General features: G+C 46.5%; 2 protein-coding genes across 5 annotated transcripts; both read left to right on the forward strand.

The window, feature by feature from the left end:
- The first annotated feature begins 1,185 nt into the window (after nt 1-1,185).
- CYB5R1 (cytochrome b5 reductase 1) lies at nt 1,186-6,349 on the forward strand. 3 transcript variants are annotated; one of them, XR_015766404.1, is made up of 10 exons: nt 1,186-1,272; nt 1,583-1,732; nt 1,838-1,910; nt 2,374-2,480; nt 2,720-2,849; nt 3,550-3,633; nt 4,543-4,628; nt 5,079-5,178; nt 5,529-5,754; nt 6,250-6,349. XR_015766404.1 is itself a non-coding variant. In XM_028120312.1 (9 exons), the coding sequence occupies exons 1-9, from the start codon at nt 1,258-1,260 to the stop codon at nt 5,699-5,701; spliced, it is 918 nt and encodes a 305-aa protein (XP_027976113.1). In that variant the 5' UTR covers nt 1,186-1,257; the 3' UTR covers nt 5,702-6,349. The 3 variants fall into 3 exon arrangements, 2 of the variants coding, with proteins under 2 accessions (XP_027976113.1, XP_027976114.1); XM_028120312.1 differs by having other exon boundaries at nt 5,529-6,349; XM_028120313.1 differs by lacking the exons at nt 1,838-1,910; nt 2,374-2,480 and having other exon boundaries at nt 5,529-6,349.
- Nucleotides 6,350-9,584: 3,235 nt separating this feature from the next.
- On the forward strand, nt 9,585-24,472 carry ADIPOR1 (adiponectin receptor 1). Of its 2 annotated transcripts, none has more exons than XM_028120123.2 (8): nt 9,585-9,737; nt 16,474-16,708; nt 18,207-18,323; nt 19,392-19,563; nt 20,004-20,190; nt 21,450-21,637; nt 23,066-23,259; nt 23,588-24,472. In XM_028120123.2, the coding sequence occupies exons 2-8, from the start codon at nt 16,568-16,570 to the stop codon at nt 23,714-23,716; spliced, it is 1,128 nt and encodes a 375-aa protein (XP_027975924.1). In that variant the 5' UTR covers nt 9,585-9,737; nt 16,474-16,567; the 3' UTR covers nt 23,717-24,472. The 2 variants fall into 2 exon arrangements, with proteins under 2 accessions (XP_027975924.1, XP_027975925.1); XM_028120124.2 differs by lacking the exon at nt 9,585-9,737 and adding an exon at nt 9,786-10,164.
- The last annotated feature ends 263 nt before the right edge of the window (nt 24,473-24,735 follow it).

Below are 24,735 nucleotides of genomic sequence, written 5' to 3' on the forward strand. Positions count from 1 at the left end.
CAGTAAAAAAATAAAAATTAAAAAATAATTCATATACTGAAGTCCTAGCCTCTAGCCTCAGCATGTAACGGTATTTGGAGATAGAGTCTTTAAAGAGGTCAGTAGGGTGGGCCCTAATCCAATATGACTAGTGGCCTTATAAGGAGAGGAGATTAGAAAACACACAGAGATAAGACCGTGTGAAAATACAAGAAGATGTGTATCTACCAGCCAAGGCAAGAGACCTCAGAAGAAACCAAGGGCAAATGTCAGTCTGGTTGGGAAAGAATGGCCATCTTGGCCATCTTGGCAAATGTGTAGCTCGGTGGCTCTCAGCGTCTATTTCTGACTCCCCTTGTCCCATTTTGCTCATTTGCTTGTCCCATTTTACCTGTTAGAACTCAGATCTAAAACCCTATCAGTGCTATCTTCTGAGCCATTATAGTAGCTGACATCATCTGTCAAGTATTTTGCTCTAACGGGTAGTACACTAGGCACATTACATATCTCATTTAAACCTCACAACAAACCTGTGGACTAGACAGATGATAGTATATACCCACTTATAAATGAGGAGTCACAGAGAAGTTAAGAAGGGTCACAGAGCCAGTCCGTGCTAGAGGCGAGATTCCTATTTAGTACAGTCAGCCTCCAAAGCCCAGGTCTTTGACCCTGAGGATAAGGAGAACTCAGATGAGGACAAGAAGCTGGATTTGGACCCAAAAGAAGCTACTGAGTGGCCCCGATGGCCTGGCGCTTATAAGCAGAACCTCATGTGGGACCAGGAAACGAAGTTGCCATGTCACACTGCTCATTCCTGAAGGAGCCCCCGCCAGACTGTTCCAATTCTGTTGCAATTCATTCTATCGGGAAACTAAGGTAATTTCAGCCTTTCCTGCTCAACTGTGGGCCCGTCTCTGGTTCAGTGCCAGACAGCTTTCTGTTTTAGCGTTCGCAGACTCAGATTCCCAGTCCCCACCCACCTTGGTGTGGTTCTACATTTGACGGGACTCCCAACTTGTTCGGGGTGACCAGATCGAAGTGGCAGGGACGGAAGGCTAGGGAGGGGGAGGAGGAGGGGAGCTGCGGCCTTAAAAGATCTTGGATTAGTCCAGGGGCTCCTGAGCCCCCTGGCCACCAAGTCTGGGACGAAGGGGTCGGGGGCAGAGCCGCTCCGCCCGCCAGCCCCGCCCTCACCAGGCCCCTCCTCCTGCCCTCTCCGCGGCGCATTGTGGGATCTGTCCGCGGGCCTGGCCGCGGAGGAAGAGGTGCGCGGTCATGGGCCTCCAGCCGGTGAGACCCTTGCTCTGTGCCCTGCATCAGGGGACTACGTCCCATCTGGTTCTGGACACTCCGCTCCGGACCAGGGGCTCTCGCCGCCGACCCCGCCCCGTAGGGCGCTGCACCTGGTCTGGATGCCGGGGTCCCGGTACCGCACAGTGGGGCTCGGGACCCTGCTCAGGTTACCCTTCTGGCCCTGACAGGCTCTCGCGCTGGAGCTCGGGATCGCCATCCCTGGGGCGGCTGGTCGTACGGGACAGTCACCACCCACTCCCCGGGCTCTTCCCCAGCATGATGGTCACGCTGCCTCCTCTACCCACAGAGCCCAGTCCTTCTGGCCTCCCTGGGGGTGGGGCTGCTGACTCTGCTCGGCCTGGCTCTGGGCTCCTACTTGATTCGGAGGTCCCGCCGGCCAAAGGTCACTCTCCTGGACCCCAATGAGAAGTACCTGCTGCGACTGCTAGACAAGACGGTAAGTTGTGGAGGAAGGAGTCTGGGTAGAGGGGGGACCATCCACCAAAGAGACTTTGCAGCACCAGACTGGCCTGGTGAAACGTGTGTGTCGTCCATCCTCCAGACTGTGAGCCACAACACCAAGAGATTCCGCTTTGCCCTGCCCACCGCCCACCACATTCTGGGGCTGCCTGTGGGTAAGGAAAGTGTGCAGTGGGCTCCTTTCCCGGGTATCCGAAGAGGGTGATTCCCCTCCCTACCCAGCTCTGGATCCATGAGGTACCACTGACCCCTGGACCACTCCAGGGTGTGGCTTCTGTGCCCCCAGACATCCTTCACACTCACCGGTTCTTCCTCCTCCCTGCAGGATTTGTTTGTACCTCCCCCTAAGCAAACACTAATTTTGTTCTCATTGGCGGACCCTCAGATCACCTGCCACTGCTAAAGTCCTGGTAGTAATTGATGAGTTTCTCCAATGGGGGGCTTATGAAGGATACAACTGGTGGCCCAAAGGGCTCCTCCCTGCCTGGTAGCTCACTGGAACCATGCTAGGAAGCAAGACATCCTTGTTCTCTCAAAATTCCTTGAGTATTTCGAAAGGTAACAGGAATGCCGCTTGTCCACAAGCAGCCCTTATGTAGCTCTCCACGTGGTCCCCAGGCAAACATGTCTACCTCTCTGCCCGGATTGATGGCAGCCTGGTCATCAGGCCATACACTCCTGTCACCAGTGACGAGGACCAAGGCTACGTGGATCTTGTCATCAAGGTAAGGGGGTAGGAAGGAGCCCCAGGAGCACCTTATCCTTCTCTTTGTGGGATTTGTAAACTTCCAAGAATTGTTTGATAGCAGGAGACACATGTCCTTTGGGCATATGAAGAAAGAACTTGGACTGCGGATGATGGCACATGCGTAATTCCTGCCCCAGCTTCAGGGAGGACCGCTCAGCAGGCGGCTCAGAAGTCAGTGACATTCCAAATAAAGTATGTTCTGTTCTGTTTTACCAGGTCTACCTGAAGGGTGTGCACCCCAAATTTCCCGAGGGAGGGAAGATGTCTCAGTACCTGAATAGCCTGAAGATTGGGGATGTGGTGGAGTTTCGAGGGCCCAGCGGGTTGCTCACTTACACCGGGAAAGGTAATGGCCTCTCTCCTCCCTAAGCCTGTCTCCCACTTCTTCAGTGCCCATAGTCGTCTTGGCCCAGTGTGGCTGTGCACATGCGTGTATATGTGCACATGGGGAAGACCCAGAGCTGCCCTTCCTTTAAACATAGCACTGATATGATAGAGAGGCATATTTCTCAGCTCCATTTGCCACAGGGGTCCGTTCCCTATCCACTAGAATTCACCAGCCATGACTGCTGTAGACATGCCTAAAGCAAACCCATGTCTCTGTTGTCCTCCCTCCGAGATTCGCTTCTCTGGCTGAGCGGTTCAAATAGCCAGAGATAGCTTTCTTTCATCCCTGCCCATGGGAACAGCTGTGTGCATTAGCAAGCCTCCGGAGTTGCGCTTTGCCACTGGAGAAAACAGATTCACACCTGGCTTCATGCCTGTCGCCCTCACCAGGGAGTGACCCTCTGCCAGAGGCAGCGAATGACTCACTATGTAGCCCTAAACTGACTGGTACTTAATGATATGGGACAGATAGTCCAGGCCCCATTGTCCCTCAAGTGTATTGTCAGGGCTGCTCAACTCCAACCTCCACCCAAGCTCCGGGATCCGATTGCATAGCAGCTGCTAAACTGGCCTGGGACACGTTTTCGGTTCTGTATTTGTTTTCTTATTTCCTGGTGTTGACTTTTTTCTTCCACCCCTCTCTTCACTTGACTTTTCAGGGAATTTTAGCATTCAGCCCAACAAAAAATCTCCACCAGAACCCCAAGTGGCGAAGAAACTGGGGATGATTGCCGGCGGAACAGGTGCATGTCACTTGAGGGGCCCTCCTCCCCCACCGTAGTTGATTGTTGCCATGAAAACACCCAAGTGACTCTCAGAAGGTTTGGTAATCATAGCCAAGCTGTTAATCAGTGGATCCCTGGCAATGCCTAGAACTCCCTAGTATCTGAAAAACAAATCATAATCAGGTAGAAAGAAAAAAAAAATTTTTTTAACTAATAGAATGAGAGAAATAAATCATGTGGGCTCTCCTAAGACCTCCAGTGGAATGAATCTAATAATCTTTAGGTGTGAATAGAGAAGCAGCTAGAAATAGGGAAGTCAAGAAGGAAGAAAGTGAACAAACATTGGATGTTTCTGTATTAGACATGATGCTAGTCACTTTATATGCACGCATATCTATGAAGTAGGTATTAGTCTTCCCCTTTTACAGATGAAAACAGTGGAGGTTCAGAGAGGTCGAGTGGTCTCCACAGGGTTAAATAGTAATGGCCAGAGACAGAATTAGTATCTAGCTCTGTCCAGTTCCAAAGCACATGTTCTCAACCCACAAGTCCAGCGTTCCTGAACCTTCATCATTGAATCACTAGGTACTCATCTGTGCCATTTGAGTCCTAGCCTCCAGTAGACCTTCAGTGGAAGAGTCTGAGATTGGTTCCTTAGAAGGATTTCAACAGTATGATTTTATGTGAATAGTGAGCATGACCACAATTCGCCTGCCAGATACGAAGTTGAGTGTGGGATCAAGGGCATCTCTGTCCCAGAATGTCAGTGCTGCAGGCCACACAGGAGGACAAAGGATTAGGGTACTAAAGGAAGGTGGAGAGGAGTGGTAAAGGAGTAGAATGAAGATGAAAGGTTGATCAGCTAAGGCGCGGGGACAGGGGAGGGGCTGTGGCCATCCCATCTCATCAGGAGCTCTCTGTTTGCAGGAATCACCCCGATGCTACAGCTGATCCGGGCCATCCTGAAAGACCCTGAAGATCCAACCCAGTGCTCCCTGCTTTTTGCCAACCAGGTTGGTTTACTTTTGTCAGGCCTCGGTCTTCAAAGTTGTGGAGGCTGAGAGGTGTGGCCCCAGCAGGCATGGCCGGTCCAGTGCTCATTGTGGCCTCTGCCCAAGGTCCCCCCCTGCAAGGGAGAGGACCCTCTCCTGCCACAAGGAGGACGGAGCATTGAGCCAAATCCTTCCCTGGCCCCCCAAGGGAAAATGAAAAGAAAACATGTAAGGAACCTAGTTCTAAGTGTAGAAAGCTGCTCCTTGGATTTCCTTTGTTAAATATTCCATCTTTATTCCCTCATACTGTGTAAATAAGGGCTACTCCCCTCATGCTACCTCTCTAAACGTCTTGCTTCTTCACTAGAACTTTAGCTTTCTATTTCCATCCTGGTTGGAAAGTCATTATGGCAGAGAACTTCTTTTACGCGTGCCGGAGGAGGTTCCTAAAGACTTGGCTTCCCCTTTCAGACTGAAAAGGACATAATCTTGCGGGAGGACCTGGAGGAGCTGCAAGCCCGATATCCCAGTCGCTTTAAACTTTGGTTCACTCTGGATCACCCCCCAGAAGGTATGTGCCCCATTTCTGGACATCCGCAAATCAGGGCCTTCTCCCCGCTGGGGGGGGGGGGTGGTTCTGATTTCAGTGAAACCAACCCTCCAACACAGCCAAACTCAAAAGTGTGAGTGCACAGACTTAGTGCCTCTCCTGGGCCTTTCCTTCTGGTTCCTGTTTTCGTTGGGCGGGGAGGGATGGCTGTGAACCGGAAGCAGGCTGAGTATACCCACCTAGCTACTGTTACAACTTGATCCTTTCTCAAGAGGCTTTACCCAGGACTCACCCCTCCCCACCTTATGGTACCCGACCCCCTTGCCAGCATGAGTCGGAGTGTCTGGTCTCTCCTCTCCTCTGTACTTCAGGTTGGGCCTACAGCAAGGGCTTTGTGACGGCCGACATGATCCGGGAGCACCTGCCCGCCCCAGGGGACGACGCTCTGCTACTGCTCTGTGGACCACCCCCAATGGTGCAGCTGGCCTGCCATCCCAACTTGGACAAACTGGGCTACTCACAAAAGATGCGATTCACCTACTGAGCATCTTGCTCCACGGTCCTGTTTCCTGGTCCTGTTCCCTGCAATTGTCCTCAGTCAGTACTCAAATGCTATAAGCTCTAGATTCCTTTCCTGACAGTATCAGCCTTCTTGTCTTACTCTGGAGCCGAAATCTGGATGATACCTGCAGGAACAGCATCCTTGTAGCCATGGAAGAGGGCCAGGGCTGAGTAGTTCCTGGAAGGGGCCCCCCAGATCTCCCTGTGATAGAAGGTCCAGGTCAGGCCCGTGGAGCAATTTCTTCCACGGGTCAGAAAGAAGGAAGCGTGTACATTTGTTCTGAGACTAGCTAGTTCCCTGATAGCATCACACTGGGTGTCTGTGATGAAAGGAACAATCTGTGTCATGGGTTTTACTTAATATTTGGTGCTTAACCCAAGCAGATTCTGCATGTGTGAGCCCAAGTTGAGCAGCCTTACAGACGTAGTCTCATAGAGATTGCAGGAAAGGAGAAAATGATTTCTTTAGACCTCAGAGAAGGGAATCTGAAATATGTTTGTGTGTGTCTGTCTCTCCCTGCCCCTGCCCAGGCTGGAAGGAGATGGCTACCCACAATCGAAGACAGCTGCTTGTGGCAGAAACCTCTGGCTATGCAAATAAATGGGGCTCAGGCCCCTGTGTTATACCTAAGGGGTTGTTGTGTTTGTTTCTAAGGCTTTTTGCGCCTGGGAATCCTGGGAGGAAGCATTTCCCAGCACAGAATTTCTCCCAGGCCTCCCAGAGAACCTTTGAGTGCTAGGGCCATGTGCTGAAATACGACCTGCCACCAAACTCAGGGATCACTTAACAGCTGCCTCAGCAGAGCCAGAAGCTCACCTTCTCCCTGGAGGCTTTTAAGGGTGGGGGAGGAGAACACAAGTTGGAGGGGATGCTTTTTGAACCCAGGTATGATCACAGTAGCCCCTTGGTTTGGCCAGTCTTTCCCTGCCTTCTCTTGGCCTTTCCTTCACCGTACTTCTACTTCAGGGTACCTGGCAAACAAACTAAAGTATTGTCTTTCTGTTTGGAAGAGAAACTTTCTCCTTTAAATAGTAACCTGATATCACCACCAGCCCCAGCCAGACTTGTTGGTGCCTGGAGAGAGTTGGCCTCCCCCAGGCCCATCTATCCTGACTGCCCTTCACCTCTGCTATGGGAATTCACTGCCTTCTCCCAGGGTTGGACTAGGGCAGCTTCCTCAGATCTTTGCTAGTCCCATTGGGACAGAACAGTGAATCAATCTTAGGAGGAAGGTCAACATTGCTTCTCTGCATGGAACTATGTGTTGCTTTCCCTGGGGCCCCAAAAGAAAGGCCTGTGGGACCTGCAGAATTCACCCCTCCATACAGCAGAGTCATCAATAAATACTGTTACTAGTATTCCATCAAACATTTCTTGATCAGTTGGGATGTGTATGCCACTGTGCTCTGTGAGACACACTTGGCCACCTCACCTCCAAAAAGAAAGATCTTGGGGCGCCTGGGGGGCTCAGTTGTTAAGTGTCTGCCTTCGGCTCAGGTCGTGATCCCAGGGTCCTGGGATCGAGCCCCACATCGGGCTCCCTGCTCAGCGGGGAGCCTGCTTCTCCCTCTCCTACTCTCTCTGCTTGTGTTCCCTCTCGCTGTGTTTCTGTCAAATGAATAAATAAAATCTTTAAAAAAAAATAAAAAAAACAAAAAGATCTTGCATTGGATTGTTAGGCTCAAATAGTGAAGCAGCCCAACAAGGAGAAATTCCCACACAAGAGCTCACTGTTCCTTGTCTTACATGGGTTTCTGCCTCATTCACTCAACATACAAACATTTATTAAGGACCTGTCACCTGCCAAGCACTGTGCTAGTTCCCAAGGATACGATTCTGACCAATATTGGTCTTAACCCCCCCCAAAAGACTTGGTCTAGAGTAAGACAGACAAATAATAAACAATTATAACACAGTGTACAGTGTGATTAATAGTATAGTAGAGATACAAAGTACAGATGGGAAGAGTTTGGAAAAGATTCAGAGTAGGAGAAAGAGAATAACATTTTTGAGTTAGCCATGTAATAGGTGCTGTGCTAAATACTCATCTGTATTATTTAATCCTTATGATAATCCTGTGAGTCTATGATTAAGATTTTACCAAAGGTCATACAGTTGGTCAGTGGCTGGCAGAGCCAGAATGTGAACCTAGCATTGTCTCATTCCAAAGCCAGACTCAGAACTGGGCCTTGTCAATTGCTTGGATCTTTCAGCGAGAATGGGAGGAAGAGCAATCCGGCAGAAGAATCAGCATTTGCAAAAGCCTGGAGGAATGAAAGAGATGTCCATATTTGGAGAACTAGCAGAAGTTCAGTGAGGCCCAAATGCTGGAGGGAAAGTAGAGCAAGGTGAGTCCTGAAAGTAGGTGAGAGCCAGCTGATAAAGGCCTTTGTAATGTCTCAGTAAAGAAACTTAAAGCTCAATCCTGTGGACAGTGAAATTTCTGAGGGTTTTGTACAGTGGGCAATTCATAATAGTGAACTTTTATGAAGCATTCACCATTTTCCAGGCATCACACTAAAAGCCTGCATAAATTATCTCATTTAATCCTGACAAAGATTCAGTGAAATAGCACTTTTTTTTCAAGATTTTATTTTTTTAAAGTAATCTCTATACCCAACATGGGCTCGAACTCACAAACCAGAGATCAAGAGTCGAGTGCTCCACGACTGAGCCAGCCAGGCGCCCCTGAAATCACCACTATTTTATTCCCATCTTTCAGATGAGATCATTCTCTTGATCAGTACATGCTCAAGATCATAGGCTGGCCAGGGTTGGAAACTTGGCTCTATGTGACTCCTGAGCCCATGCTTTTAACCAGCACCAAAAGAATTAATCCCATTGCCCCGAGGCGTCCATGTAAGATTATAATAAATTGCCTTCTCTCTCAGCATCTAGAATAGCACTAGCTCTGTACTGTCCTTGGGAGAACTGAGAAAATTGTCAGTTCCTCAAAGTTTCTGTGTTTTGTGATTCATCTGAGGGCTGCGCCGCCCAATAGTTTCCCTGACATGCACTCCAGGGCCACCATTCTGGCTGCAATGTAGGAGCAGGGAGCTGGAGCAGAGAGTTCTCTCAAGCAAGACTAGTTAGAAACAATCCTGCTGTTTCTGAAGAGAAATAACAGGAGTCAAAACTAAAGTCTAGCCCAGTGCCTTGCACATGGTAGGCACTTGAAGAAACATTCGTAGAGGGACGCCTGGGTGACTCAAGTGGTTAAGCGTCTGCCTTCAGCTGGGGTCATTGATCCCAGTGTCCTGGGATGGAACCCCGCATAGGGCTCCTTGCTCCCAGGAGAAACCTGCTTCTCCTTCTGCCTGCCACTCCCCCGATTGTGCTCTCTCAATCTCGTTCTCTATCTCTATCTCTCCCTCTGTCAAATAAATAAATAAAATCTTAAAAAAAAGAGAAAGAAAGAAACATTCGTGGAGGGGAGAGAGGGACCATGAGATTGAAGAAGAAATTAAGTGTTTCGGAGATAAAACCACTGGCGTTGGTAATAAAGTGGAGAGAGTTTACCAATTTAGAGGACAAGGTGCATGCTAGGGAATTCGTCATTCCTTCGCTGGGTTCGGTCTAATTCCCAGAAATTCCTTCTCCATCACGCACACCAATTAGTAACTTGGGGGTGCGGTCCTCGCCGGGTCTGGAGAGGCGGAGTTTACCACTGGAGCCGAGCCAGGGGGCGGGGCCTGCCGCGGGAAACCGGACCTCGAGGGCGGTGCCTGCCGCGGAGGGGGCGGGACCGGGCCAGAGGGGGCGGCACCCCGCGCTTGGGAGGCGTGCCTGAGGGGACCCGGCCTGTGATTGGGACTGCGGGAGGAATGCCTGGCAAGTAGGGGGAGGGAGAGCCCGAGAGGAGGTGACGCGGCCGCGGAGGTGACGCCGTGTGGTCGCGCGCCCCTTCCGGCGCGGGGAGGGCGCTGAAGAACCGGGGCCGCTCGGCCGTAGGCCGCCTCCAGCGCCGCGGGATGTAGCGCGGGGGACCGCGGCCCCAAGCACAGCCCGCCCGCCGGCCGTAAGTTTCCCCCGGGCTGCCGCAGCGAGCGGGTGGGCGGGGATCGGCCGCAGCGCTAGGACCCCCGGGAGCCTCGGCCCAGGCCTGAGGCGGGGACAGCCCGTGGGGCTGACCCACCCAGACACCGCGAGGGTCTCAAGACCCCCCAACCGGAGCGGGCAGCGCCTCCGGGCTGCTCCGCGGTCGGGGTTGTAAACATTTCCGGCCCCTCCCACTGCGCGCCGCCTCGGAGGCGGCCTCCACCAACAATTTAAGGGCGGGTGGGCTGCTCGCCCTCGGCTTTTCCCCCCCGGGCTGCTAACCGCCGTGTTGAGGGCTGAGTCTTCCCAGCCCCGCCGGGGAGTTGAGACGTCGGGATCCCGGCCCGGGGATCGTATCGGGACGGGCCAGGCCAGAGCTAAGCCGGGTCCCCAGGCCGCTGCGCGAGGCAAGTGGGGAGTGGGGGGTGCGGGCCTGGGTCGCAGAAGCGCCTCTCTCAGCCTTTGGTGACGGGGCAGCCCCAAGGGGTCCTCGACGACAAGTTTTTGGCAGATCAAACCGCGACAGTGTGCCCACCTCGACTGGGGGGAGAAAGGGAGATTAGTGGACAATTTACCTTTATTTAAGGTAACCCTAAAAGCTGGAACGCGAGCAAAATCGAAACTGGGAGGAAAATGGAATTTTATTCCCTTAGAAATCTCACATTGATGTATGCCATCTTATGTGTGAGATTTTGGGTCTTCAAGTCTTTGGCTTTTAAGAAAATAAAATAGATAATATGCTTTCCCTCAGTTTCTAGTGCTTCTCATGCTACCGGGAAACTGACGAGGCGAATTTCAGTTTCCACAATTTCAGGTGTCGGGAGCAATAAGAGGCCTACATACTACTTTACTAGATTAACCATACTGTTTCCCCCAAGTATTTAGAAGACAAGCTAGAAAACACAGCAGGGAATATATAGGCTGCTGATATTAATTAAGTTAACACCATAATAATCTGGTTCTTTTCTGAAGTGAAGTCATAGTGGGGTTGTTCACTGTCTTTCTCTCTTGATGGGGTTAGGTCACCTGTTACAGGGCAACGGCTGTTTCTGATATTTTGTAGTATCTACAGTACCAGGAATTTAGACTGTGCGGTGCTAAATAGATTGCAGTGTCAGGCTAGCAGTTTCCAGCTTGCACCCACTAAAATTTATTATGGAGTAACTTCTGTGTTCCCATACAGTGGTGGTGGTTGGTGCTTGGGGAATCAATCTGAAAAACTGTGGTGTGTTACCTGTGAGGGTCCATCTTCCGGTAGACCTCCACAAAACCATACCTAATTGCAGAATAGAATGTGAGAGCCTTCTGTTCTCAATGGCCAAGAAATTACATGATTCCCAAGGGATTTAAAAAAAATAAATGACCACTTTGCCTGCAAGTAGGAAAGAATCACTAGGCTCAGCATTGCTAATGGATGAAGGATACCACCTTGAATAGGCTTTTAGGCTATCTTCAGTAAGTCTGGTTTCATTTTATCTTATGGAAAAGTGGATTATTCACTGCCCTGGGGACTGTGTTCTTTCAAGCGTGCCTTGGTCATACCAGGTGCACTTCTGGAATGGCCACTATTTCCATTTTATCTATCAAGATACTTCCTTAAGGTCCTCCGCAAAACCTTTCCTGGTCATTCCAACTAAAATTGAGCTTTTCTTCTGAATTCCTCCACTTAATGGCATTTAGCCTTGTAGTGATGTTAGTAGAAAAAGTTATTGCCCCCTCTTAAAATAGAAGCCAGCAACTCGTCATGCCTCTAATTCTCCTTTGCCTTATCTCTGTAGGCACAATCAATAGGTATTGTCAGATGGATAAAGAATAGAATTTGTGTTTCTCTCTAGGCCAGTTAAGTTTGTTCTCTATTTCCCTAGGAAATTTCAGTTGACCCCTATAATATAAAGCCAAACTGAACTCTTTAGCACTCTTGTTGTAGGGGCGCCTGGGTGGCTCGGTTGGTTAAGCGGCTGCCTTTGGCTCAGGTCATGATCTCAGGGTCCTGAGATAGAGCCCTGGGGGCGTCGGGCTCCCGGCTCAGCAGGGAGTCTGCTTCTCCTGCCCCTCCCCCTGCTCGTGCGCGTGCTCTCAAATAAACTCTTAAAAAAGAAAAAAAAAAACTCTTGCTGTATTATCCTGGCCCATCTCCGTGTGATTGCACTGGTGAACTAAACAGTCACATTTAAACCCAGAAGCTTTATTAATTATGCTGTTGTTTTTTCTGGTACTGGTACTTATCAAAGTCATTACATTTGTCCTTAACCTCCATTCGTCTCTAATATCGCCCACCAAACTTTGTTCCTCTCACTATGCTCAAAGTTAATTCCCTTTTCCTTCTCAGAAATGTTGGGGGCGTGGTTAATGTTCATAAAGTTTATAACTATCTTCAATGGAAACAATCCTGGAAAGTGCCCTGTAGGCAAACCAGTTCCAACTGATTGGCTTTTAGGTATTGCACCTAGATTGGGGCTTCTGATGTACACAGTGTAAAGTGAGTACTCTAATGTATTAAGTGTACTGACCATATATATGAAAGCCAAATATTAAAAACAGGGACTGGCATGAAACTCCTTCATCAGCCTGTGTTTTTTTTTTTTTTTTAAATTTTTTATTATTTATTTATTTATTTATTTATTTATTGGTCATGGCATTTGGAAAGCTTATCAGTCTGTGGGATCAAAAAGTCTTCTGTTGGGATAGCGGGAGAAGAGCTACAAGGGAAGTTAGAGTGTGATTCTCCACTTTAGACACTTACATTGGTGACACCCAGCATCAAGTGAGAAAGCTAAGACCTCACTGCTGCAGTTTGGTAATTTTCAAACCTAGGTCTTTGCCTTGACTCACTTTTCCCCAGCAGTGCTACGAAACCACGCGCCCTAACAGAGCATAGGTAGAGAAGATGTCTGTGTTCTCTGACTTTACTGCTAAATTAATCATGCTTTGGAACAACAGAGTCAGGCAGACATAGATCGAGCCTACCCATGCCTACCCACAGAATCTCTTAAGGGTCCAGAAACTCCAGATTAAAAAATCACAGAAGAAGATTTATGCCTTTGACTCCAGGGAAGGATTTACTTGGAAAACTTGGGAACTGGTTCTCAAAATAAATATCTCCAGAAACTGTGAGGGAAGTGAACTCTCTGGCTAACTGGCCGGTGATTAAGAATCAGTTCTTTCCCAAGTGTGGCACAGGATTATCTTATTTATAGGAACACAAACACCTCCCTGCCTCCACAGCGTTATTCTCTAATATCATAGGTTTATCCAGTTGGAAAGCTTAGTGGTAAAGATTTTTATTAGCTTGTTTTGAAGAAATCCCATCAAAAATGCACTCAGTGGAGTTTGGCCCAGTTCTGATTTGTTATATTAGGTGTGGTGAGTTTGAGGGGAAATGTATTTTCCTCTGAAATACTAAGGGCATAGAAAGCTGGCAGAAAGTTCAAGTATACTCGGCCCTCCTGAGTGCTCCCAGAACCGGTCTTAATACCATAGCGGTTTATGCTGGTTTTATATAATAAAGAAAAAAACGCTTGTAATAATTCCCAGTTGTTTGGGGAATGGTCACCCTATAAGAAGTTATATTTCCAGGTCCTAGTATTATTTGCTTCTCTCTTGCCAGACCTCCGATCCCTATCTCTCCCTTTCCTGTCTCTGTGTTGCTACAGTTTAGAAGACCAAACTGGACAATGGACTTTGCTCACTATGATGACATGATCTCCATTGACCTCCATTGTATGTACTTTACATGATGCCATATCTTGTATGATGAGTTGTAGCTGATGACTGGTTTGTGAGTTAACTGGGATGTCTGTTAGGTTTAGTGACTCTGGGCCTAGAAGATAATGCTGAGCAGAGGTGTAGGAGCTAGTGATAGAGGAGCTGGAGGGCATCAGAAGAATTAACAGAGTGATTTGGACTGAAAGGGAAAAGACATGTTGGCCAAGAGACAGAGATCATCCTAGAAGAACACTAGACTTGAGGGCGTAAAAACTTTGCAATTCAAATGAGGAAATTAGTAAGAATACCAAGCTGGATTCTGCGTTTGATCTCTGACCCTAACTGTCCAACTTAAAGTTTATCTATATTATTCTCATTGCCTCTAGTAAAATAGTTTCACAGCATTCGAAATAACTGAATTTAGTATGTGGCCATTCTAGGCTATGTGTTCTCTGCCTCCGCTGCCCTCCTGAAACGGTGAAATTATATCACTGACTTTGTACATATCACAGGTGACCTCATGCCATCTGATGATAGGCTCCTTTGAAGACACTTGTTCAGCTGTGTATTTTGCACAGTACCTTAGAATGCCTTAGGGTGCTAGTGCTAAATATATTTGTTAAATATTCCGTGAATATATTGGCTTACTCTGGGGAAAAGGGAAAGCCCCACAAGCACAAGAAAAAGTGCATAAACCCTTAGCTAGTGACAAGAAGCTGATAAGTCATATGCTTGCCGACTAGAATGCTGCTCCCTTCATTCATTCATTTTGAAATATGGGTTCTGACCAAAATCAAGGGTACATATCACAGAACCTGAGTTTTTTTGTTTTTTGTTTTTTGCCCCAGCAGCAGTGTTCTGAGCTAAGTGCATGCCCCCTATTCAGACTTGTCCAAAGTGCCCAAAGCTTTTTATTTTTCTTTTCTTTCGTATAGAGTATTTCTTGGTAAAGCTGTTTATATTCAGGAGTACTTCACTCTAAGGAAATACGTTTTGTGGTCAACCCATTGAAAAAGATTTCCCAGTGTTTCTTAAGGGGATTGTCTATTTCCTGAGGTTTTCAGGGGCCTCCAGTTTCCTGTTCTCCTTAGGCTCAATTGTTGGCTTTGGCTGTGGGCTGGCCTCTGTCTTGTCAGAATCTTGCACATTTGAAGGAAGAAGAACTGTCTATGTGTTGACACCATATAAAGGTCTGCTGTGCAGTGAGTTACCGTTTGCTCTCTTGAACTAGATTTGCCTATTGCTTTCAGCTGTGCTTGTGAGTTGAACATAGCACGACTTTTGAAATTTAAGGCCTGCCCTCATCTGACTACTTATATCCAATTATAATCCCTGAGAAGAAATTGTAATTAGTCTTGGATAAAAAGAGAACTGGTATAAGATATCAAAGATGTTTGTGTAGTGAACAGCGGTGGGAGATAGATACAGTGTCTCTCTCATGAGCAGTCCTGGTTACTGCCTATTATAAGAGGTTTGGGTTCCCTAAGCTTAAATTTCCTCTCTGGTAATGCAGCCCACGCCCTGGGCAGGTGCTGCTTGACCCTTTTTGCATTGCCCTGTGGTCATTGGGTTCATAGAGCCAGTGCATAAAAATGCTAATATTCTGGTCATTACTGTTGCTATGAGTAATAAACTCCTTTGTTGGGGGAGGGGGGCTAGTAATATACAAGGTGGTGAGCATCTTTGGACACTTTCCCTCTCTTCTCAATATCATTTTCATCTCCCTGAGGCTTGATTGAAAGACCACTGCCTGAAGTCCAACTCAGGAAAACCTCAAGTATTAGAAGTTTTTCCTAGAAAACTGAATTCTAGGTTTCTCTGGTTTTCCTTAAGGATTTGTGTACCTGTCTCTAGTTTCTGAAAAACTAATTTGAGTGGGGCTTAGATTATGAGCTATGGTGGTTGGGACAAGCCCTTACTGAGCTGGTTGTTTGGTATGTGTTTGGCAAAGGGCAAGGCTGGGGCTGCCTCCTTGTCTTCAACTTCCTGCTCCCAGGTAAGTTATTGCTTGCTTTAAGGAGAGATTATGATGAAAGCTTGTTATCCAAGTGTCGGACCCAGGCTATAATCCTACAGTAGAATTAGTAGGCATTGCAGAGAAATTAACCGTCTAGCTCACAACCAAGTTCCTTCTGCATATGAGGCACACTTGTGAGATCATTTGTAGAAAAAGCCCACCCAAGTTCAGTTGGCATTTAATTTATTTAAAGCTTGGGTGGTCTTGAAATATAGTTGACCCTTGAACAACACGGAGGTTAGGGGCACTGACTCCCGCACAGTTGAAAGTCCACGTGTAACTTTGGACTTCCCAGAAGTTAACTAGTAGCCTACTAGTTGACCAGAAGTCTTCTTACCAATAACATAAACAGTTGATTAACACATATTTTGTATGTTACATGTATTACATACTATATTCTTACAATAAAGTAAGCTAGAAAAAAGAAACTTATTAAGAAAATCATAAGGAAGAGAAAATATATTTACAGTACTGTACATATATGTACATATATCTTGAAGAAAATCTGCATATAGGTGGACCCTTGCAGTTCAAACCTGTCTTGTTGAAGGGTCAACTGTAATTACAGCCAGGGGTTGGCCTCCTATTTTTGCTCCTCATTCTCAGAGCCAAGCCTTTCTTGGGCAGAATAGCTTTGAGAATGGTAGGCTAGACTCTTCTCACTGAATGGGCTCCACACCTGTGGGAAGGGGTTGAGGGTGAGTAGCTGGTTTTCTGTGGTGACAGTTTGATATAATTACCACAGATCCTTTGAAGACAAGCAACCAGATGTTATATTTTCAACCTTATCTGTAAGATTAGTAAAATTCCGAGTCAAGACTAACATTAAAGAGGGAGAACAAGGAATAGATTTTAATTTAGCAATTGCCTAGACTTTAGAATTGGAGGTAGGGTGTGAGTTGATTAGCTGTGTCTTATGCAGTGTTGACTCGTGGAAATGAAACTGTAAGAGGAATCACTTGTCAATACCCTTCATGTTTGTGTTCGCTTTTAGTGTTTACCATCACAGGGAGATCTCTGCCCCCTGGGGCTGAGAGACCCCAACCTTTCTCCAAGCTGAAGCTGCAGGGTATTGAGGTACCAGCCAGATGTCTTCTCACAAAGGATCTGTGGTGGCACAGGGCAATGGGGCTCCTGCCAGTAACAGGGAAACGGACACGGTGGAGCTGGCTGAACTGGGACCCCTGCTAGAAGAGAAGGGCAAACGGGTAACTGCCAACCCAACCAAAGTAAGTTGTCTTCCCAGGAGTCATTGCCTTAATCAGAATCTCTCATTAGGCCTGTGTCAGTGTCCGTTTTTTTAAGATCTCACCTCTCCCCAAAGGAGGGACCATAGCACCCTGGGAATATCTCCATCCAGTCCTTATCCTACGGTATTATATGTATCTTATTTATTTGTATCCTTTTTCCACTGTAAGCTTTTGCAAGTTCACTCATCTTTATAACCCCAGGACTTAACACAAGGCCTGAAGTCCAGTAAGTAATTAGTAAATGCCTGTGAATGAATGAAGCATCAGTTAGGATTAGGTTTGGCTCCATATAACAAACAAAAATACCTGCAGTTCTGACAAGACAGAAGACAGTGTGTTTCATGTAAAAGAATTCTAGAAGTAACCCATCCCAGGTTGATAACAGGGCTCCACGATTGTCAGGCCTCTGTCTTGATCCTCCATCACACCCCCTTACCAGCCACCAGAAAATGAGGAAGGGGAAAGAGGAGAAGGGCCCACCCTTTCTGGAAGTATCTCGCAACACTTCCATTTACATCCCACAGGCCAGAACTTAGTTACATAGTTATATTCGGCTGCAGCGGAAGGTAGGCAATGTCATCTCTTCATTGGGCCTGAATAAAATTACAGTAACGTTCTCACCCTGAATAAAACCAAGGACTTTGTTACTGAGGAAGAGAGAGAGAGAATGGATATGGGGGTAGGCAAGCAGGAATCTGTACCACACAATTTAAGAGGAACCATTTGTTTCCCCAGGGACCATCCACAGGAGAGCGAAAGAGAAGGAGCTGAACCTCCCAGCTCTCCATCTCCATGGTTTGGAGCCTTGGGACTGAGAGAAAAGTCTCGCTTCTTGATAGGGAAGTGCTCTCCCGTGTGCACACTTTGTGTCAAAGCTCCTTGGGGGACAGGACTCTGTCCTATCCTGTAGGAAGCTGCTGCTTTCTACAGAACCAGTTTGGAGGCCCTGAGACTCTTGGGAGCTGCAAGGAATACAAAGTTTCAGTCATGATACAATCCTCAGAGTCAGTGAACAGGGAGCTATGAACAGATTTAAATTGTTAAGGGAATCTCTGAGACTCTGTCTCTTCCATTGTTTTGAAGATTTAGTGGTCTAGAATAGAGAGAGATTTGGGAAATTGGTGACAGTTGAGAACCACTGTCCGATAGGTAAGGAGGGGCCATCCAAACTTAAAGAACATTTAGAACTGGCGTGGCAGTCCCGTATCCCTTTCGAGTCAGCCCCCACCAGTCCGCCTCCTGTGTGCTGAATTGAGCTCTCACTCCAGCATTTGCAATTAATCAAGCTTGAGCTACAGTGTTATAAACTCATTAACTATCATGCTTTTGGAGAAAAAGCCACAAGGTCCTATGGGTAGGAGAGAGGCCAGGCAGGAAATGTTGAGTTCAGGTTTCTTTGGATCTTTCTGATCTGGACTAGCCCAGTGTATGAGATGGCTCTTAGGATTGGTTTTTGTGTATTTTTTTGTCCCTGTAGGCTGAAGAAGAGCAAGCATGCCCATTGCCCCAGGAAGAGGAGGAGGAGGTGCGGGTACTGACACTTCCCCTGCAGGCCCACCATGCCATGGAAAAGATGGAGGAGTTCGTGTACAAGGTACAGCCCAGTAGCTTCTGTCCTGGATGAAGGGCAGCAAACACGCATCGGATTGAAGAACTTTTACTCCTGCCTGTGGGTTTGTTTTTGCTCAAGATGAAGTAAATCAAGGGGAAGGCTAGTTACATTTTTACTACCTACCGTGTTAGGCAGTGCTCACAATATATCCTAAAACAGAAGTTCTTAGCTTTTTTTGCTATGGATCCCTTTGGCAGTCGTTAGAATTTTTTAATTTTTAAAGTTCTGAAATTTTCATGTGGGCTCCTTTTATGAACACATTGGATATGCATTAATGACAAGTGATAATGTATTTTATTAAAATTTATCATTTCTAAGCAGTGAAGCGTAACAATATTTTGATATCTGCAAAACTAGTGTATGAAAATATCGGATTTCTATGGGTGACAGTCACAGGTTCCAGCACTACTGTGCTTTGTTGCTCACATTTATAATTGAGGGGAGTGTTAGCTTTCAGGTAGAGGTGAGTGAAAATAAAAGATCATTTTTTTCCCATCCAAATTTCCATCCCTCGCTGGATTCTATCCATTGTCCGTGTGTCCTGGGTTAAGAACCCCTGCTCTAAAAAGACATAGTCCCAACCTAGGAAGGACTTGGAATCTACTGGGGGGAAGGGATTGAGCAGGGGTCAGCTAGAATCTCCTGGATTAGAGGGGCAAAGGAGCGATAAAATGTATGTTTTCAAAACCATTATATATAATTTCTATTTCTTTGTTTTCATTCACTATTTTTACTTAATTGTGAAATTTCAAGTAGCTTAAAGAAAGTCCTGCCATATTTTTTTCAAGATTGAGATACAGTTATCTAAAGCATATCCCGATAAACTAACATGACACAAGAACAAAGGCATTAGCAAAAATTGGTCAAGATATACAGTACTGCGATGGCCTCATTCATACTGTGCCTTGGACATCTGTAGGTCTAGGCTGGTTCCCTATTACCTACCAGCCAAAGCCTGGTTGACATTCTCCCAGACTGGCTGTCCTTCGATCCTTGTCCTGGGGGAAACTAGCATTCTTTAGGGCCCTTCTTACAGTATATATATTCCAGGTCTGGGAGGGACGCTGGAGGGTCATCCCATATGACGTACTCCCTGACTGGCTGAAGGACAACGACTACTTGCTACATGGCCATAGACCACCTATGCCCTCCTTCCGGGCTTGCTTCAAGAGCATTTTCCGCATCCATACAGAAACTGGCAACATCTGGACCCATCTGCTTGGTGAGTGATTTGGGTGGGGAAGAAATCCAATGTTTTTGTCTCCTTAAATGCCAAGGGAGGGATTATATAGCCTTTGTCCATGGGAAGGAAAAGAACAAAGTTGTTCTGACTCATTGATTGATTCTTGATCACTGATCTTTGAGACTAGAGGAGGAAGGCCTAGAACCAGGAGAAGAAATTGGAACCCTGGCAGAACTGTCCTCAGTGGAGGCAGTTGCTTCTATTTCATGAATTCCCATTGTCCAAACAAAATGCCAGCATTTCAAAAAGTGCTCTTTTAGTCTGAGTTTCTGTGACTGGTGCCATTTTCTCCTGAAATTTTAGACTGCAGTTCCCACAGCTGAACCCCATTGTTTTAGTGCTGATTTAACACCATCAACTGTCAAAGTGCATGTACTGTCCTTTCCCTTAGGCTTTTTTTTTTCTTTTCCCTCCTATAGGTTTTGTGCTGTTTCTCTTTTTGGGAATCTTGACCATGCTCAGACCAAATATGTACTTCATGGCCCCTCTACAGGAGAAGGTGGTTTTTGGGATGTTCTTTTTGGGTGCAGTGCTCTGCCTCAGCTTCTCCTGGCTCTTTCACACCGTCTATTGTCATTCAGAGAAAGTCTCTCGGACTTTTTCCAAGTGAGTTGAAAGAACATCAGTACGGAAAGACCACACACTACTGTCACATCTTGTGGGGATGTGATTTGAGGGCTGACTGGGTACTGGAAACTCCAATGACTCCTAAAGGTTCCCTGATGTCCCAGAGGAAGGGCTTTCTATTTTGTGGGTATAATAGGGCGGTGAAGCTCTTCTCTTAAATCCCTCATGAGAAAATGCACTGCAGCCTCCTCAACAGATGGATTTTACCTGTATGGTACTAACCTTTGTGAAATTTGGGGTACCAGTGGGCTGCTCTTGGAGCGCAAGTACCCAGTACTATCTTACCTTCCTATTGGCCGGAGCCACAGCAGGGCGTGGTAAAGTATTCCTGCTTCGTTCTGCTAATGCTCCTACCCACCCGTCCAGTTAAACTTATCTTTGCTGCCCATGCACTGCTGGAAGCCCCAGATGTCCATTATCTAATGCTTTTCAGATTCCCCAACTCTGTGCCCGGAGTTCTGTTTATTTGCTTGTTGTTGTTGTTGTTGGTTTTGGTGGTAGTGGCGGCAGGTTATTTTGTTTTTCCCATAATACCAGGAAACATTTTTATCATTAAAAAAGTCAACTAAATCAGAACAGTACCTCTTAAGAATACTCCCAATTCAGGGGTTTTGTTTTGGGAACTCAGGTTAGAACTGAAGAACATTCAGAGCCCTTCATGAATGGGAAGCTGGGAATCAGCTGGATAGTGACAGAACTCCTAAGTTGAAGTTTCCACTAGGGGGAGATTTGGCTGCCCATAACTAAGGGAAGGGGTGAAGTCCTGTGATGCAGGATTCTTAAGAAACTTTTCCACTGCAAGATGAACCATGAGAGACAATGGACTCTGAAAACCAAACTGAGGGTTCTAGAGGGGAGGGGGGTGGGGGGTGGGTTAGCCTGGTGATGGGTATTAAAGAGGGCACGTTCTGCATGGAGCACGGGGTGTTACATGCAAATAATGAATCATGGAACACTACATCAAAAACTAATGATGTAATGTATGGTGATTAACATAACATAATAAAAAAAATAAAAGAGAAAAAAAAAAAGAAAAGAAACTTCCACTGCAAAATAGATGTGCTTGACTTGGTGGGTTTTTGATCCAGGATGTAGGATAAATTGTATGGGAAATGAGGGGAGGCTGCGTGGAGATGTTCAAAGCTTGGAGCAGGTGAACTGAAAGAACAAGTTCAACAAGCCATAGGATTTCTTCATTTCTCCCACTGATTTATTTCATTTTTATGGCTCTTTTTTAGACTAGATTATTCAGGGATTGCTCTACTGATTATGGGGAGCTTTGTCCCCTGGCTCTATTACTCCTTCTACTGCTCCCCACAGCCACGGCTCATCTACCTCTCCATCGTCTGCGTCCTGGGCATTTCTGCCATCATTGTGGCACAGTGGGACCGGTTTGCCACTCCTAAGCACCGGCAGACAAGAGCAGGTGGGTAGGAAGACATAGTGTAAACTTCACACATATTTGGGCCTTGAGCCTAATAGGCTCAACCCTGGGCCCTAAGGTTTGCAGTTGGGGGACCCCATCCAAGCCTTGATTTGTGTTTAGAACTTGGAAAGCGCCATGAATTTTCAAAGTTCAATTCTCCCCAATGTTTCATAGTATTTCAGTGGTGTGCTAGCAGGACAGATAACTACCAAGCTGGTCAATTTGCTGCAAGTATAGAAATGACTGCTCTTAAATTTGATTTGAGAAAGTTAAAAAAATATACAGAGCACCATCATTTTAGTGACTGGTCTAAACCAGGCACTCAAACCAAGGGGTTAAAATTAAAACACCTGGAGTTATTTTTCCTAAGGGAATGGAAGGCTTGGTTTGGTGAATTAAAAAAACAAACACCTTGAGCATCAACACTGGTCACAACTATTGTAGCAGCTACAAGCATAAACATCTTTGTGTTGTCTCATCTGGACTCTCCTTTTAAGCTTTATTTTTGCAGCAACACATTAGTTACCACTAGTTTTCAGGCCCTTTGGACTTCTTCTTATGTGCTGTGTCTTAAACCTTCAGTTAAAAGAATTAAATATTCATCAAGCACCAACCGTGTGCCAAGCATAATGCTTTAACAAGGGCATCTACAAAAATGCAGATCAGGGGCGCCTGGGTGGCTCAGTCGTTAAGTGTCTGCCTTCGGCTCAGGTCATGATCCCAGGGTCCTGGGATCGAGCCCCGCATCGGGCTCCCTGCTCCGCGGGAAGCCACTTCTCCCTCTCCCACTCCCCCTGCTTGTGTTCACTCTCTCTTGTCTCTCTCTGTCAAATAAATAAAATATTTTTTAAAAAAAAGAAATGCAGAAGATCGGCCCTGCCCTCCAGTTATGTGTAGTGTAGTGATGTTGAGACAAATACCCATTCTTCCCTTCCTCTTATCTTACTTGTGTGTCCCTGCAGCTTGACAGCTTCTAATCTGGGTATGTCTGTCTACTCAGGAGGTCAGGGTCCCGATACTTAAGTCTTCTATGATCTTAATGGAAAACCTGCCCAACTCCTCTCTGACTTGGAAGCCACTCAGCTGAAGCCTTGCCATTTAGGTTCCTTATCCCAGTCAGCTGTGAGAGGGTTTTGACAGAGCCTTTTGGCCAAGGCTTCACATTTCTTAACAAATAATAAAGAATGTCAGATGTTTGTTCTTGGTGCTCCTTAAAAGGTAACAGCACTGACACAGCCTTCTTCCCATTCTGGATGTTGAAGAAATGTCTGCTGACTGTTACTCGTCTTGTGGTTCAGTTTCCTAAACATGTCCTCTTCAGCAGAAAATAGCTAATTGTCACAATAAACCTCTGAATTCTGGAGTAAGCGCTGCCTGCCATGTGGTAACCGTTTCCTTGCTTGACGATCTTATGTCTGCTTTGTTCAGGAGTGTTCCTGGGACTTGGCTTGAGTGGTGTTGTGCCCACCATGCACTTTACTATCGCTGAGGGCTTTGTCAAGGCCACCACAGTGGGCCAGATGGGCTGGTTCTTCCTCATGGCTGTGATGTACATCACCGGAGCTGGCCTTTATGCTGCTCGAATTCCTGAACGCTTCTTTCCTGGGAAATTTGACATATGGGTAAGAAATGACTCTTCCAGCAGGGCCTTTGATGGTGAGTGACCAGCCAAAGTTAAAGGCTTAAGTACAAGGCGGTAAGAGACATAGGGATCCTGTAGTGTTTCAGGGTACCTATATATACGTAAGGAGAAATGGCAGGGGGATAACCGGTATTAACATTTTGGTGTATCTCTGACAAGATTGATAAAAAATTTTCTACAACAAATACATCATTTTTATGATGTAAAAAAAAATCTTAAGGAGAAACTAGAAGAAGCAAATGCTTGCTACTTAGTTCTAATCTCTCCTTGCTGCTGTCCTAACGGCCCGTCTCTTGTCACTCCTACAGTTTCAGTCTCATCAGATTTTCCATGTCCTGGTGGTGGCCGCAGCCTTCGTCCACTTCTACGGGGTCTCCAACCTTCAAGAATTCCGTTACGGCCTAGAGGGTGGCTGTACTGATGACTCCCTTCTCTGAGCCTTCCCACCTGAGCGGTGGCGGAGGAACTTCCCAAGTGCTTTTAAAAATAACTTCTTTGTTGACGTGAGAGGAAGAGTCTGAGTTGTCTGTTTCTAGAAGAAACCTCTTAGAGAATTCAGTACCAACCAAGCTTCAGCCCACTTTCACACCCACTGGGCAATAAACTTTCCATTTCCCTAGCTGAGGAGGGCGGGGATGGCCCAGTCTAGCCATGCTCCTCCTCAGCAGCCCCCCTCGATGGCAAGGCAACTACCGTCCCCTCACAGAGACAGTACTTCGAAGCTCATGTTGAGATTTGACCCCTCCTCCAACCATTTTGGGGAAAAATATTATGGACTGGGACTCTTCAGAAATTCTGTTTCTGGAGGAAAATATCCCTCCCTTACCCCCATCCTTACTTTGTAACCTGGCTTATAACAGGCCATCCATTTTTGTAGCACACTTTTCAAAAACAATTAGAACCTGGCCCCATCTTTCTCGGGCCTGGATCTGCTTTTACAGCAGGAAGAACAAAGCCACCGACTTCTACATAGCCCGGCTAATCATGGAAGTGTGTCCAGGCTTCAAGTAACTTGACTTTTAATTTTTTTTTTCTTGGCAGAGTAATGTAAAATTAAAATGGGGAAAGATATTTAATATTTAATACTAAGCTTTAAAAAGAAACTTGCTATCATTGCTATGTATCTTGATGCAAAGACTATGATGATAATAAAAGAAAGTACAGAAGACACTTGGCATTGAAGGATTTAACGATTTAACGTGTGGTCTCAACTATTTGTACACAACTCCAAAGGATTAAAACCGGTAACATAGTTTTAGATTCTGCTGAGATACAAATTTGAATCACAGTCATTGACAGGCTGGCATATGCAGGCCCGTGAATGAGCCTAATTGAATTCCTAGCATCTGCTCCTCGATACAGCTTTATTTTTCTCTACTTAACACACAGACATTGTACTAGAGAGTTTGGTTTACCATAGTGGTGTTAAATAGAAGATTCTCGAAGGTGTTGGGAA

This window comes from Eumetopias jubatus, unplaced genomic scaffold (genome assembly GCF_037043125.1).
Source record: "Eumetopias jubatus isolate StellerSeaLion01/CBP00866 unplaced genomic scaffold, mEumJub1_p1.0 scaffold_12, whole genome shotgun sequence".
NCBI lineage: Eukaryota > Metazoa > Chordata > Mammalia > Carnivora > Otariidae > Eumetopias > Eumetopias jubatus.

Bases quoted from the DNA above. Each gene is read 5' to 3' on its own strand.
- ADIPOR1 (XM_028120123.2), top strand. From the start codon at position 16,568: ATGTCTTCTCACAAAGGATCTGTGGTGGCACAGGGCAATGGGGCTCCT. The intron at 19,564-20,003 runs GTGAGTGATTTG...TCCCTCCTATAG, and splicing joins CATCTGGACCCATCTGCTTG to GTTTTGTGCTGTTTCTCTTT. The intron at 21,638-23,065 runs GTGGGTAGGAAG...TGCTTTGTTCAG, and splicing joins GCACCGGCAGACAAGAGCAG to GAGTGTTCCTGGGACTTGGC.
- CYB5R1 (XM_028120312.1), top strand. The intron at 4,629-5,078 runs GTTGGTTTACTT...TTCCCCTTTCAG, and splicing joins CCCTGCTTTTTGCCAACCAG to ACTGAAAAGGACATAATCTT. The intron at 5,179-5,528 runs GTATGTGCCCCA...TCTGTACTTCAG, and splicing joins TCTGGATCACCCCCCAGAAG to GTTGGGCCTACAGCAAGGGC.